The sequence below is a fragment of the Strix uralensis genome, chromosome 4 (assembly GCF_047716275.1).
Source record: "Strix uralensis isolate ZFMK-TIS-50842 chromosome 4, bStrUra1, whole genome shotgun sequence".
In the NCBI taxonomy this organism is placed as follows: domain Eukaryota; kingdom Metazoa; phylum Chordata; class Aves; order Strigiformes; family Strigidae; genus Strix; species Strix uralensis.
Genome location: NC_133975.1, coordinates 132247457 through 132261485, shown reverse-complemented (window position 1 = coordinate 132261485; position 14029 = coordinate 132247457). Strand labels below are relative to the sequence as shown.

Genomic DNA, 14029 nt, shown 5'->3' with positions numbered 1-14029 from the left:
AGGGATGCCTGGTGTTCCTTCGTGTAAACCACCACCCCAAGCCAAACCACAAAGGTGAAGGAGTAACAGCAGGCTGAAATTATTTATTTGCAACCCTGAGCAGACGGTTTCTGCAGTGGGTCAGGGGTGCTGGTCCTCCCCAGGAGAGCGTGATTCGCACGGAAAGACGCTGTAAAGTGTTTTTGGGGGTCAGGGTCCCCCAGCCAGCTCACCCCCTCCGAGATGGGGGAACATCCTCCTGCCCTTCGCTCCAGCTCCCACCGGGCAGGGCTGAGGTAACACGCTGGAGTAACAGCTCAGAGGTGTTACTGCGCTGGAAGGCTGAAGCTACAGCGCATTTATAGTCACCATCCAACAAAACGTGTAAAAATAAGTTTTTTCGCAGGTTTATTTACTAAATCGTTTCACATTCAATGAAATCGTTACAACAATACTTACAGAGCATTTTATCACAACAGCAAACACGTCGAGAACGCTAGTAAAGACCGAGAATGCAGGTTACAGTTATTTTCCTGTTGAACTCAAATGCCACTTTTGTAAACAATAACAAAACCAGAACATCGCTGCTAGAAAAGATGAACACGTAAAAACACTCTACGTACACAAAACTACATATACCATTTTATACTCCCAACCAAAGCACTCTGGTCAAGTCCGAGTACAATTTGGTATTCTCTGTACAGTTATTAAATCCTGCTAAAAATTATAGTTATCCTTGGGTTTAAAATACAGCACAGCGCATAAGGCAAAAAAATAGGAATTATCATCCAGTTCTTTGCGTTTCTGTTAAATATCAAGAATTTAAGGCAAGTTTGGACAATTTGCATTGTTTCATAGAGTGAATGGGGACTTACAGATGGCAAATTCACAGAAGTAACACACTATCTCCCAGAAACAGTTAACTGCTTGTACTGCAGACTGGACACACTTGCCCCTCTAGAAATTCCAACTAGATTTCTGAAAGAAAAGTATTCCTAGGAGGAGAGGCTGTCAAGAAGCTTACAGATGAATAGCTTAAAAAAAAAAAAAAAGCAGAAATTCAGGAACTGTATGTACACATATAAACTCATACCCATTTTAAAGTGCTTTACAGATAATTTTGAGTGATTAAGAAATAGAACTGGATGATAATTTATAGTTGTATGACATCTTATTTGAAGGTCCTTAATTTTTAAACGGCAAGACAGACATTACGATGAGAGCACTGTTCTTCAAACGCAGGTTTAAACGGATTGTTGTGTCTGATCTCCCTATAACCAAGCACTTCAGTGAGCAGGACAACAAGCCCCCAGAACAGAAAATGAAGGTGGTGTGATTTTAAGTGACACGACCCCAGGGTTGGTACTGTTCAAGCTGTTGCCAGTTAAGCAGTTCATCTAACAACAGTGTTATTTCATTAGGTGTTTTTCCCATTCTTCAGACCAAGCCTGCCCACTAAAAAAATCGTTTATGCTGCTATTTTAAATGGAGCAATACGGGGTCAATCTCCGTGACCTGATTTAACATTGCCACTGCCTAGGTAAAGCGAATAAAACATTTTACAATTTTAAGTGCTTTGACTTCCCTAAATGAAAGATGCTTATATAAACACCGAATAACCATCAACACCACCCCGACCTCTTGTTCTGATGAAGCCAAAATGTTTTCTGTACCCTGCACCACTTTCTACTAACTGAGAATGGTGGTTACTGGTATTTCCAATCAGAACATGTATAGGAACACCTTCATTCACAGAGTGCCTCTGCAGTTAAGCTCTAGCAGGTACAGTACCAAACTGCGCAGAAAGCCTCCTATCAGCGTAAAGTTCTCAGTTAGGCAAGGAATTTTTCTTATTTTAATATTAGTTTTTGAAGCGCCCTTATCTCTGGTGTACACTGGACAACGTGATCACCAACGGCCTCTCTGGGAAACAGACTGAAGAGCAAAACAGCCCATGGAAGCGCTGAGCTTGTGCACCTACCCTGACGGAACGAGAGGCGAGCTACACACCAGGCTGAAACACCTCCTGGACCCCAGCCCCGCGCTGCTCCCCTTCCTCCTCCTCCCCACACACCCACACGCAACACACCACCACGTAGCTACACGTGTCCTATCAACAGTCACCAGAATAATTAATTTACGCTATTATTGCTATATAACCAGAATCCTTATTGGGTCAAAGAAACTGCACTGAAAACACTGACATTGTTCATTTTATTTACTTTTCAAGTCCTGCTTAATTCTACCAAATTTGAAGAATTTGTGCAGGATCTCACGATCTGTGCAAACACCTGTTATCAATGAATAATGTTTCATGGTGAAAACAGCCTCGTCTCCTTGACTGCTAAAAATCTGCACAGTAGCGTACAGAAGACCAAGGAACACCACTGGGTGCCTGGGTGCCACGAGCTTTGCAGGGACCTAGAATAAATCAAGTGCACTCAAAAAACCTCCACTTAGCAAACTTATCAAGAAATGGCTTTTAAAGCAACTATTTCAAATATTATTGCACCTTCAAAAATAATACTACACAGGCTAGAAAAACAAGGGGAAACAAACATTAAATTAACATGTTAAAACAAGGGGAAAAGAACTCTGGAGGCAGAAAAAATTCTTCAGTACCAGGCCTGGCAATACACGTACAGACATCAAAACAGAAATTCAAGATAACCATGGTTCCTAGTTAAAATCAGAAGACAAACCAAAGCATTCTAAATTAGCTAAAATTCATATTTATGCAGCCATCTATTTTAAATAATGGTTATAACCCACAGCCTCACTTTCTATTTCTCTGCCCAAGTTTCCTCTAAGTTTAGGGCTATCCCAAAGCTGCATCTCCTGACATTCTGGTCAGCCACAGAAACCAACCCTCCGTGCTCCGTCACGCAGGAGACACACTTGGGATGAGCAACTCCACCCCGCGCTCTTCATTCACCAGGACTCATGATAAAGGCAAGGCTGAAGAACCCGAGACTATTCGCTCCCTATTTATGTGTTTGTGAGAACAGGAAAAACAAACATAGATCTTCTGGAAAAAAAAAAAACAAACCGTGACAAACGTAGAGCTCATTCAGTACATCGTGTTATTCTTGACAGTTTTCTTAGGCACGAATGTATCAAGCAAATAAGGAACAAAAACACTAGAACAATCAAAACAATCATGCTTTATGCATACTGCACTAAAATCAGTAACAGCCTTATTGTTAAGTCCTACATTTAGCACCATTTTTATATCTGAACACTCTGAGAAAGCAATCATACATTCTTTTAAAAAAGGATGTTATACGGAATATGGACACAAGTGCGCTTGGGAGAAGGATGGGAGGGATTCATTTCTGAGTATTTATTTTATATCAGGCTACAAACGCTGCTGTGGCATCTCCCGACACACTGCTGCTGTCATTTTTCCTTGTGTTACGATTGAAAACACACAGCAGACTAGCAAGATGAAGTCATTTAATCTAGCGCTCATTTACCCACTGAAAGAAAATATAAGGGAAGTTAAAAATGTGATTTCTCTTCATCAGATCCAAAAACTTCATTAAGAGGCAATAAATCCACCCTGTAAATTTCCTCAAGTGGTTACTAATTACCATCCCAGCCCTCCTACCGGTAAGCGAGTAACAAAGGAGAGTGTACAGGCAACAGACTATGGCATTTATTATTTACAAACCTTGAGATACGGAAACAAGGCAGCCCTTTAGTTACTGTTCATAAAAAAAATGATGAAGCACTGGCGTTTTCTTAACATGAAGACACAACCAGATGACCACCAGCGAACTGTCCAGTCGTACAGCACACTCACACGTCTCTCACCCCAAGCACAGTAAACTTCATGTTTCATAGTAGGCAGGAGGAAGAGAGGAAAGCTCTAGAAAGTGAAAGGGTTAGATATACAGTGAGTTTTCTAACCATATCCCAGGCATGTACAGTACTCTCTAGAATTCACTGCCATCAGGAGGATGCTAAACCCAGCTGGTAACAAGCCTTCCCGTCGTCCTGGCCATGTCACTAACATAACAGAGGCCGATTACCGGAAGAAAACAAATCCTTCCTCATTTCAACCCCAACTTCACCACGTTCCTCCAACCTTCCAGCTTCAGAAAACGCAGCTTACAGTCTCCACCAGCAGGGTTTATTTTCAAGCAGGTTAAGCTCCACCAGGTCCATAAAGTCCTGCTTTTCATCAAAGTGCAGTCAAACCAAAATTGCATCGACAGTACATCATCCCAGCAGAGTCCAGCCAGGTATCCGAGATGGGGTCGTATTTCTGTACAGTGTTCAGATAGGACGACCCCGAATGACCTCCAACTACATAAAGGTAGTTATCAATTACGGCTGCACCAACTCCTGTTGGAAAGAAGAAAAAAAAAAAAAGATAAAAAAAGATTGCATGATCACCAAGTGTGGAAAGAAGGAGTATTTCTGTCCTACTTGGAAACAACATTCTCCCCGCCTGCAGCCTGAACAAAGTTCTCACAGCCTCTCCTTTTTCGGGCTGTCTTTAAGGAAAACGAGTCCCTCTCTGTTCAGGGTTACACTCCATTTTTACTGTTCTTATGCCCTTTCCTATGACAAAGCAATGCTCTTCTGCCCCAACACTCCTCGTCAGGGAGGCAGGAGAGAGGATGCACTACTGAGTCTCAACGTGAAATAAAATACAATAGAACAGCAACCAACAGAAACTCACTCAAAATCAGTGAAAAAATAGAAGGTAGAGTAGAAATATTACTTCATATTATTTTTGTTGCAGCTCAGCATTAATAATCTGGACTCTAATTAAAGATAGAGAAATAAATACTCATTCTTTCACAGAGCTGATTAAGTGATCTTCATTCACAGGTGAAGAGCAACACTCTGTAGGCAACTTTATTGCAGCTTCTGCTGGGACAAAGGGCAGTTTCTTTCCGAAAGGAACCCGAGTTAACCGCTGAGAGCGTGGCGCATCCCTACCTGTCCTGGGTTCCTTCATGGGTCGACACACAGTCCACTGGTTTTGGTGAGGATCGTATCTCTCGATGCTCGATAAGTGAGACACACCGTTGTGTCCTCCTACTACGAAAATGAAGCCCAGCATGACACCGACACCGAAGTTTATTCGCTTATCAGCCATCGAAGCGACCGTCTCCCACGAGTTTTTACTCGGATCGTAACGCTCCATGCTGCCAATGCAAACAAATAACTTGTGAGGCCTGGATTTTAGTGCCGCTTGAATTTCACCCCACGAGAAATCTGCGTTTGTCAGAGGTACATCTAGTTCTGCCAACCAGTGCTACCCCGCACGGGAATAACCCAACACAAAGTGCCTGAGCTGATGGCAAAATCTGCAGCGTAGCTGCTTCGCACCACCCAACGGTAGCACAAATGCCAGTGTTATCACCTCAGAAGCATCAGTCACATCCCAGGGTCCTTCGAGAACACAAAGCAGCTGGAGGTTCTCGACAGAGTGTTGCCAAAAAGCAGTTTTAACATATTTCATCCCGACACAGCAGCTGCCGTTCAGCTGCTTCACCAGTGTCCTCACGCCACTGCCCTGGATCTTCAGGTTGCAGATTGAAACTAAGCACGATTTTTCAAAGCTGGCCTCAGAACTGAAAGCTCTTTCAAGGATGGCTGCTGCTATTTATAGAAAAAGCAACTCATGAGAAACCGAATACAATGCCGATCTGAAGTGTATCTATTTGGGTAACACATCAAATCAAAAACTTCCTTGAGGCTTGCCTGAAAATAACAGAGAAAAAACTGTGGAGAGCGTATCCCTCAGGAAAAGCAGTAAAGAGGCTGCTTATCAGAACACTAAGGATAGAAGAGGCCTTCAGGATACAATGGAAATGAATCATCATCATCACTATTGCTTTTTTTAAGCACTGGGGCTGTACAGAGGGTCAGAGTCATTAACACCCTCATGGCAAGCAGCCCTGCCCTGTCCAAAGTGCAGCTTCGAGGGGACAGAGAAGAGGGGAAGAGAAAATCTGAAGCACTACAGAGTTGGAGAAAAAGCGCTCAATTGCACAGCGGGCAGCTTGCTTTTACTGCAAATTCACAAATTCCCATGTGAAGAAAACTTTCAGAGATGGTTTGCTTGTCTATGAAGTATTTCAACTGCTATTACGGTTCATAATTTAAAATACAAGAAATCAGAAAAATGTCACATTAAGTTTCATAAAATCCTGTCACCGCCATACCAAGCAGTTTAAGTTATTGCTGGTTTTATTTCAGTAATTTAAAAACTTGGAAAACTACTCCTCTATACTTTCCTACTTGGGAACTAATCCTTTGCTTCACCAATTGTTTTATGTAAACACGTATCAAATGTAAGAAGTAAGTACAATTAATGACTAGCACGAGGTTGTTATACTACACTGTTAAACAACCAGTGCATCCCTTCCTGCAAGCAAGATCCTAATTTTCATTCTTTATTCAGCTTTTTACGTTTGTAGTTTATTAATTTGCTTCCTGGAGGGACATAGGGCTGATTCGTTCCCATTTTAATGACGAAAAGAGTAGAAATTATTTCTTTGCATAACTAAACGCCCCTGTCCATCCATACGGAGCAACGTGGAACAGAACAACTCAAGGGCACGCTGGTACCAGGAAACTGCCTGTGAAGGTGAGGTCTGAGGCAAACCCACTTCCACCCAGGAGCCAGGGCAGGAACCACCAACCTGAGCTTTATTATCCTCATCACGAGTACTTTAAGATTCCACCCAAGGTGTATATTAAGCATGTGAAAAATCCTATTCGTGTCAACTCAGTGTTTCAAACGTCAAAGCTAACCACGCCGCCTAATATTTTGCAGGCTGTGGGTAGAAGGATTTACATGGTGCTGGCACAAGCCTCTCCCCAGAGCTCAGCAGCCGCGGTGCAGCGCCGTGACACTGCCTGGGGACCTGAGCACATAAACCCACGCAGCCGAGCCGCCGAGTCAGCCAGCCCGGGTGTCTACAAGGCCATGGGTCTTACACCACCTCGCTTAGTGATACACAGACACGCCTCTATCATCTTCCCTTCTGAAGGATTTGAAAACCAAACCCAACCCAAAGAAACCAGGTCTGAGCTGGAACACGTGAAGTTAAAATAAAGATTTCCCAGTTGAATTATTAGACTGATACTGCAGAACAAGGATTAACAAGGCTCGCTGTGGATTACGAATCTACCTTAGAATATTTTTTAATTGGCTGCCAATAACAAAATCTTAACAGTGAGTTTTGCTGATTTCCAGCTTACGACACGGAGCTACACCCACCAAAAGCACATACCTGTTCATATGGGCAGGACCGTAACCCCCAATGGCATATATCATCCCGTCCAAGACAGCTGCAGCAAAACAACTTCTTGTTTTGTTCATTGGGGCCACGAGCTGCCACTCCTTCACTTTAGGAATGTATTTCTCTACAGTCCGTAGGTACGACTGCCCGTCATAGCCACCTAAGGCGTAGAGCTCGCCAGCCAGCACCACCACCCCCAGAGTACTCCGGCTCTCAAACATCCTCTCGAGAGACGTCCAGGTGTTGGTGTCGGGGTCCCAGCACTCCACGGAATTCTCGTGCTTCCGGTAACTGATGCCTTGGCACACGTGGGTCGCAATCCCTCCCACAACGTATATTTTCTGGTCTAGGACACATATTCCAAATTCGTAGCGGGGAATGCTAAGAGGTGCCAGGCCTATCCAGGAGTCATTCTGGGGAAAATACATTTCAACACTGAAATAGAAAAACAAAGACTATGTGAGCAAACATAGCTTTCTGCAGCTGTGTGAACTGCAAACGAGCATCAAAGAACACAGTCTTAAGATTATTTAATATGTCCCATCCATTGTTTGCTGTTTCTTCCAATAGCCCAGATGTAAGCTAAAAATCAAACGCTGTTTTCTGCTCTGAAGAGTGAAAACCCCAGGGCCTCACCGCGGGCAGGGCGATGCAGCAGCCCAGCAAGCAGCCACGGCACCAAGTCCGAGACCTAAAATGATGGATTTTGAAAGTACAAACCAGGCAGAGCAGGGAGAAGGTGGGACGCATTGCGGGTAACGGAGGGAAGACAATACAGGGCTGATGGCACAGCAGCTTTTGAGGTAGGCTGTGACTGGGGGAAGCTAAAAACACAAAGCAAAGGAACAAGAAGGGAGCACTGGGAAAAAAAAAAAAAAGAACAGTCACAGAGATGGGAGAGAGAGAAAAGGTGAATTAGAGAGGGGGAAGTACGTGTCTATATATACAAACATCCTTAGAAGGTACAATTTGTAGTTTGATAAACACATATTTGGCATGCACTGGCAATTTCAGTGAAATGTCAAAGTAGAACAAAGCAATCTGAAAAATCAGTTTTCAAAATACTGCTTATTTGCCTTTTTAATTAATGTTAAAATATGGTGGCTCTAGCCTATCACGCATGAAATCCAGTCAATCCACCTACATAGTTTAGTTAATTACTTAAATGATTTAAAAGACTCTCTAGTACACAGGAAATATGATCTGTTCAAACAACATCCAAGAAAATGAAGCCGCTGGAGAGCCGATAGCCACTGACTAAGAACCCAGGAGCAAGGACTGTTGAAACACCAGACTGGCTCCTGACAGCAGCAGCCCAGTTAGAAACGAGCAGGATTAAACATACTGGAAGTAATTTTGTTATCACAAAGCAGCAGCTAACTGTGAGCGAAAAAAGCAGCCTTTCTGCAAGTACAAATGGAAAGTAGAATGAGAATAGTGGAATTAAGGGTTCCGACTTCCCTGTGAGGGTGGTGAGGCCCTGGCACAGGTTGCCCAGAGAAGCTGTGGCTGCCCCCTCCCTGGAAGGGTTCAAGGCCAGGTTGGACGGGGCTTTGGGCAACCTGGGCTAGTGGAAGGTGTCCCTGCCCGGGGCAGGGGGGTGGCACTGGATGGGCTGTAAGGCCCCTTCCAACTCAAACCAGTCTGTGATTCTTTACTTCACAATTTTAATTGTATTAGATATTATTTAAGCAACCTGTGACTTTTTTTGTATGTCAAAAGCAATTGTTTGAACCTAAGTATTAACTGAAATGACAGTTTAGGAAAGAATACGAATAATAAATTAAGGAAGAACAGATTTTTGTATGCATTAAAACATGGTTAAAGTAGTAAAGAACATTTTTGTTTTAAAAAAATATCAAAATAATCCAAACTACATTGTTATATAATATTGTTACAAACACTGAAGAAGCTGTGAAAGAAACAGAGCTGAAGAATATCAGAGGACAACTTTATTCACTCGAACAAAGGGATTTTTTTAAGCCCAAAACCCCTTTTATTTTTTCAATCTATAAATCCAACAATTCCCAGTCCCAACGTGTAGTTTACTATCAATCCCTATTATCAGGGAAGTTAATTTTAAGTAACTTTGACGAGTCTAAACACAGGGAGGAAGAAGATACTGATCTTCCCAGGTTTTTAAGTGTATGTATATATATACGCAAACACGGAATTGTCACAGAAAAGAGTATCTCTGAGTAAAATATTACCCCAGGATTCAGCTGCAGAACCAGTTCGGGTAGCGTGCCCTGACACAGGAGGCATTTACTGAGCTGATAAGGGCACATTCCACACCACAGCACTGTGTGTGTATCTATAAGTACACATACATGTGCAGACCCACACAGTTTAACTACCACTTCTGGCAATGTTAATACAACATGGTGAGTAAACCCAACCCTACCAGTATGGGGAAGAAAGCGATTTTTCTCTCTGTTACATCCCTTCTGCTCACACAGTTAGCCTCAGGGATGTGCTCCAGTAACTGAAGAGGAGGTTTATGGTGAAAACTGGGTAAAAAAGGATATGCCCGTCCCTGTTTCTGCCGGCAGGGATGTGGATACCAACCCAGTGGCTGAGAGGGATGGCGTGATTACACGATGGTCAAGAGCGTGACATTGCTAAGAATTACCCCGTTGTTCTACTCTGTTAAGTCTATTTTAAATCCAAGGACTTCCGAGTTACCAGGAAGCATATTTGTCACCTATTAGGTTAAATTTTATTATTTGATGGTCTGGAATAGTAATAGATCAGGGAAAAATTATGTAAAATGAAAAGACCTGAAGGATAAAGAAGTAGCATACAAACTTTTATCAACCACTTTTATTATCCAAATTCTCAATCAACAGAATTAAAATGATAAGATTTTATAGCTATTTCTGTTAGCACAAACAAAACCCCACAACACTGAAGATTACTCGTTGAATCAGAACACATTTTGGATTCAGTGCTCGGCCTTGTCAAAAAAAAAAAAATATACTTAAGTAGTTCTTACGAAAGCAAAGAGTAACTACAGACCTGCAGAGCACAGCTCTTCGACTGCCTTAATCCTGATCCACGTGCTAACGAACATGAATGTCACACCACCCCAAGTGCTGCAACATCTTTACTATCACTTACCTTTCCAAACAGGCAAAGAGTCCAGCTTTCCCTCCGACAGCACACAGAACTTTAGGAGCACAGCGAGGTCGCGTCATCAGCATGGTCTGGTGGGAAAGTCTGTGTTCAGGCATGAAGTGGTATTTTAGGGCCTCATTTAGCAGATGTTTGCAGGTATGGTCATCACGAATGAGATGATTTGCTTCATATAACCTCGTGAGGAACTTAACGCTCAGCAGCGGCAGCCGAACGCAGTGGAGCAGCTGTGCCAAGTACTTCTGCCGCTCCTGCACGTCGTACTTGATCCAGGACTCCAGCGCGTAAAAGACGGTTTCTTCCGTCACAACGTTCAGGCAGTCGTTGGAAACGATTTCATCCAGTTCAGCATGTGTCAGCTCAAAAAACTCTTCCGTCTGACAAACATCTTCAAAGTTTTGGCAAATGTACTTGTTAGCAGCCAAGTAGAGGTCGTGGCAGCCGTAGGTCTCTGCGAAGCGGGAAATCCCGATGCAGTTGCCGGGATCAAGCTGGCTTTCGAGGAACGCGCAACACTCCTTCACCACCAGTTTGATCTGGAGGAGATTGGCAGCTGGAAGAAGCGACTCCACAGTGTCCTGGGAGATGAAGACGGTGCCCGTGTAGGCGTACTCCACGATGGCCTGCAGCGCCGCCTCGTCCACGCACTGGAACTCCACCTCCGAGTTCTCCTTCTCCGAGAGGTTCCCAGTGAACATGGCTTTGAAGTAGGGGCTGATGCTGGCAAGCACCACTTTGTGGGCGTGGATCTTGACATCGCCGACTCTGAGGATAATGTCGCAGAGCTCGTGATGTTGGCGAAGGAGGTTCAAGCCTTGCAGGAGCTGTTCAGAATGCAAGTGGGTTAAGTTGGCAAGCATGTAGGTTGGAGACGACTGGTCCATCTGTGGCAAACACAATTTTTAACGCATTACTCAGGGCTCCACTTCAACAGTTTCATTACTCATGTTACTTAGACATGCCATACAGAACGTTTAAAAAAATGTTTTTCCATTTTTGCTTTTATCTTAATTAGGTTTATTACTTTCCAATTTACTTTTTCAATCCTTATGCGCTATGCTTTTTCACACAAGTTAAATCCAGGACAATCAAAGGTTTATTAATAGCATATGCTATATTAATCATTGACTCGGAAAAATAAAACTGAACCACCACCTTTTTTTTTTTTTGTTCTGGAGTAAAACACGTATTATCTGAAGCGCTGAACGCATGATAGGATTTCACATCAGGTATTTGAGAAAACTAAACAGCAACTGAAACAGAAATAAATAGAGATAAACAAAGAATAGAACTGGCTTATTTCAAAGAAAGTTTTAAAAGTTCTTCAACTACTTTCTGCTATTCTCCCTAGTGCTACCGTGGTGCAGCCAGGGCCCTGCTGTGCATCCCCCCAACCCTGGGACCAGTGCTGGGGGCAGAGCCCCACTCCTCCCATCACCCATCAGTCCCTCCCCCTGCACGAAGAGGCAACAGAGACCCGCAGAGGCAGTGGGGCTGGGGGCTGCAGGGAGAGGGGGGCTGGGGCAGAGGAGAACATCGCCAGGAGGGGCAGAGAGAAGGATCCTCATTCCCACCTACAGCTCCACAAAACCCCCAAACGCTTCTTGCGGAGAGTTTTCCTTTGCCTCGTGACACCTGAAGGCACTATGATACCCGCTCTAATTTCAGTATTATTAAAATTCAAACGGTGCTGCCCACCACTACCTGTTGGAGAAGCAGTTCTTCAGTTCTTTATTCAGGCTGAATTATTATACCAGTGAGAGGGTGGAGGGTAGGAATGTGTCAGGATCCTGGACCACGAGGAAATATAACTATTGTTCTACAGAGAACACTGCAGCCATCCACTTTCTGAACTGAAGAGCTGATTTCATTTTGATTTGCTAAATGACTACACAAACCTCAAGATCTCGCTTCTTTTATCTTATTATTAAGAAGTTAATCATTTTTACAGCCCTTAACTGACATCTAATTTGCAGCGAGCCTACTTACAAAGTGCTGAATCTGAAAGAATAGAATTAGTTGCCAACATTTAAATACAGAACATAATAGTACTGACAGAGAAGTGAAGGCTTACAGCTAGAGATAGAAAACCTCTCACTCATTAAAAGCTAAGCTCCTATTACAACCCTATACTGGGAACCACCCCCCCCCCCATATCTAAAAGAAAGTATTTTAAGCATATCTGCAAAAGACAAGATTCCATACAACAGCATTTTCCATATAACTACATTTTTGCAGTACAAATTATACGGGGGGGGGTGTGGGGGGAGCTGTTCAGCCCCTAAAACATTTTCTTTTGTGTCTGCGCCCAGTTTATAACTTGATTGTACGTATACACAGAAATTATAAAACACAAGGTAACACCACATGGAGGGAAAAAGGAACGGTTACAGTTCAGATGCAAAACCTGTAAAAACAGTTATAAATAGGTACATTTAAGTTATTCCGCAGAACTAAAACTCTTTGTACCAACTTGGTCGAGATGCCTACTGCCATATCTCGTGTACCTCCTGCATGGCAAAGCTCGCCCACGCCACATATTTGCATGTTTTTTATTTTATTGTTGAGCAAGAAATCAGAAGCTGGAATGTTAACCAGCCCTGAAGAACATGTGCTAGTCCAAAAATCTGTGCTCGCAACAGAAATCAAATATCTGCCCTTAGGCGCCGGGCTGGCAGATCCTTTTCACAGTGCGTGGGTAAAACTTATCTTGAATAGCAGGGAAAGAGTTACTGGAAATAAAAAGGTTAACCAGAAACACAACTACCCAAGCTTGCTTACTGAAGGTTTTTACTCTTCTAAAAACCACGGTATGTGACGATGCCCAGCAAGCGATGCCGAGCACAGCATTTTCGTTATGTGAAAACAGCAGGAAGAGCTCCAGGCACTTTTCTGTTTCAAGGTAATACTTAAGCGCTCGCCAGTTCCTTATTTAACTACCAAATGCTTGGGGCCAGGGAGCGACTTGTCTAGTTTCGCTACTCGCTAGAGACCATAAAACCTCAGAAGCACCCGCCCTAAGCGCCGAGCTAACTTTGGTGCTGAACACCCGGCGCGCCGCAAAAAAACCACCTTCTGCACGCCAAGGAAAAAAGTAATTAGCAAGCAGAAACCGTCTTGCTTGTGAAGTCTTCTGCTCTGCACGCCGCTGCGCTTCCTCTCATGCTCCAGCCCCAGCCCGTTTGGCGGGGCAGAGGCCGAGCGCCCTGCGGACGGGCTCCACAAACCAGCCGCCGCTTCCCTCCCCGCCGCCAGGCACCAGTCCCCCCGACACCCCCGCGCTGCCGGCCCGGAGCTGACATCCTCCCGCCGCCGCTCCGCTCAGACGAGCGTCCCTCCGGCCCCCCCCCGGCACGGCGCCGGTCCATCCCGCCCGCCCTCCGCGGACCGAGCCGGGAAACAGCAGCTGCCGCCGCGGAAGCGCTCCCGGCACGGGCCCGGGCGGGGGGCAGCGGGGCGGCGGGGCGGGCCGCGCTCACCTGCGGGCGGGGGGTGGCGCAGGCCGCGGCGAGGCCCGGCCCGCGGTACCGCCGCCTGGTCGCCTCCGCTGGCTCGGCCGCGCGCGGCACCGCACACGCGTCACTTCCGGGCGCCGCCACCGCCCCCCGCCCTCACCCAGCCCGCTGAGGGAAGCGCCGCACACCCAC

General features: G+C 44.7%; 1 protein-coding gene across 4 annotated transcripts; it reads right to left on the bottom strand.

Annotated features, from left to right (window-relative positions):
* Nucleotides 1–370: 370 nt before the first annotated feature.
* Nucleotides 371–13947, bottom strand: KLHL28 (kelch like family member 28). 4 transcript variants are annotated; one of them, XM_074869284.1, is made up of 6 exons: nucleotides 13862–13947; nucleotides 11535–11635; nucleotides 10368–11266; nucleotides 7239–7682; nucleotides 4933–5141; nucleotides 371–4329 (listed from the first exon to the last, which is right to left on the bottom strand). In XM_074869284.1, the coding sequence occupies exons 3-6, from the start codon at nucleotides 11264–11266 to the stop codon at nucleotides 4166–4168; spliced, it is 1716 nt and encodes a 571-aa protein (XP_074725385.1). In that variant the 5' UTR covers nucleotides 11535–11635; nucleotides 13862–13947; the 3' UTR covers nucleotides 371–4165. The 4 variants fall into 4 exon arrangements, with proteins under 4 accessions (XP_074725385.1, XP_074725384.1, XP_074725383.1 ...); XM_074869283.1 differs by lacking the exon at nucleotides 13862–13947 and adding an exon at nucleotides 12087–13792; XM_074869282.1 differs by lacking the exon at nucleotides 11535–11635 and having other exon boundaries at nucleotides 13862–13942.
* Nucleotides 13948–14029: the final 82 nt, after the last annotated feature.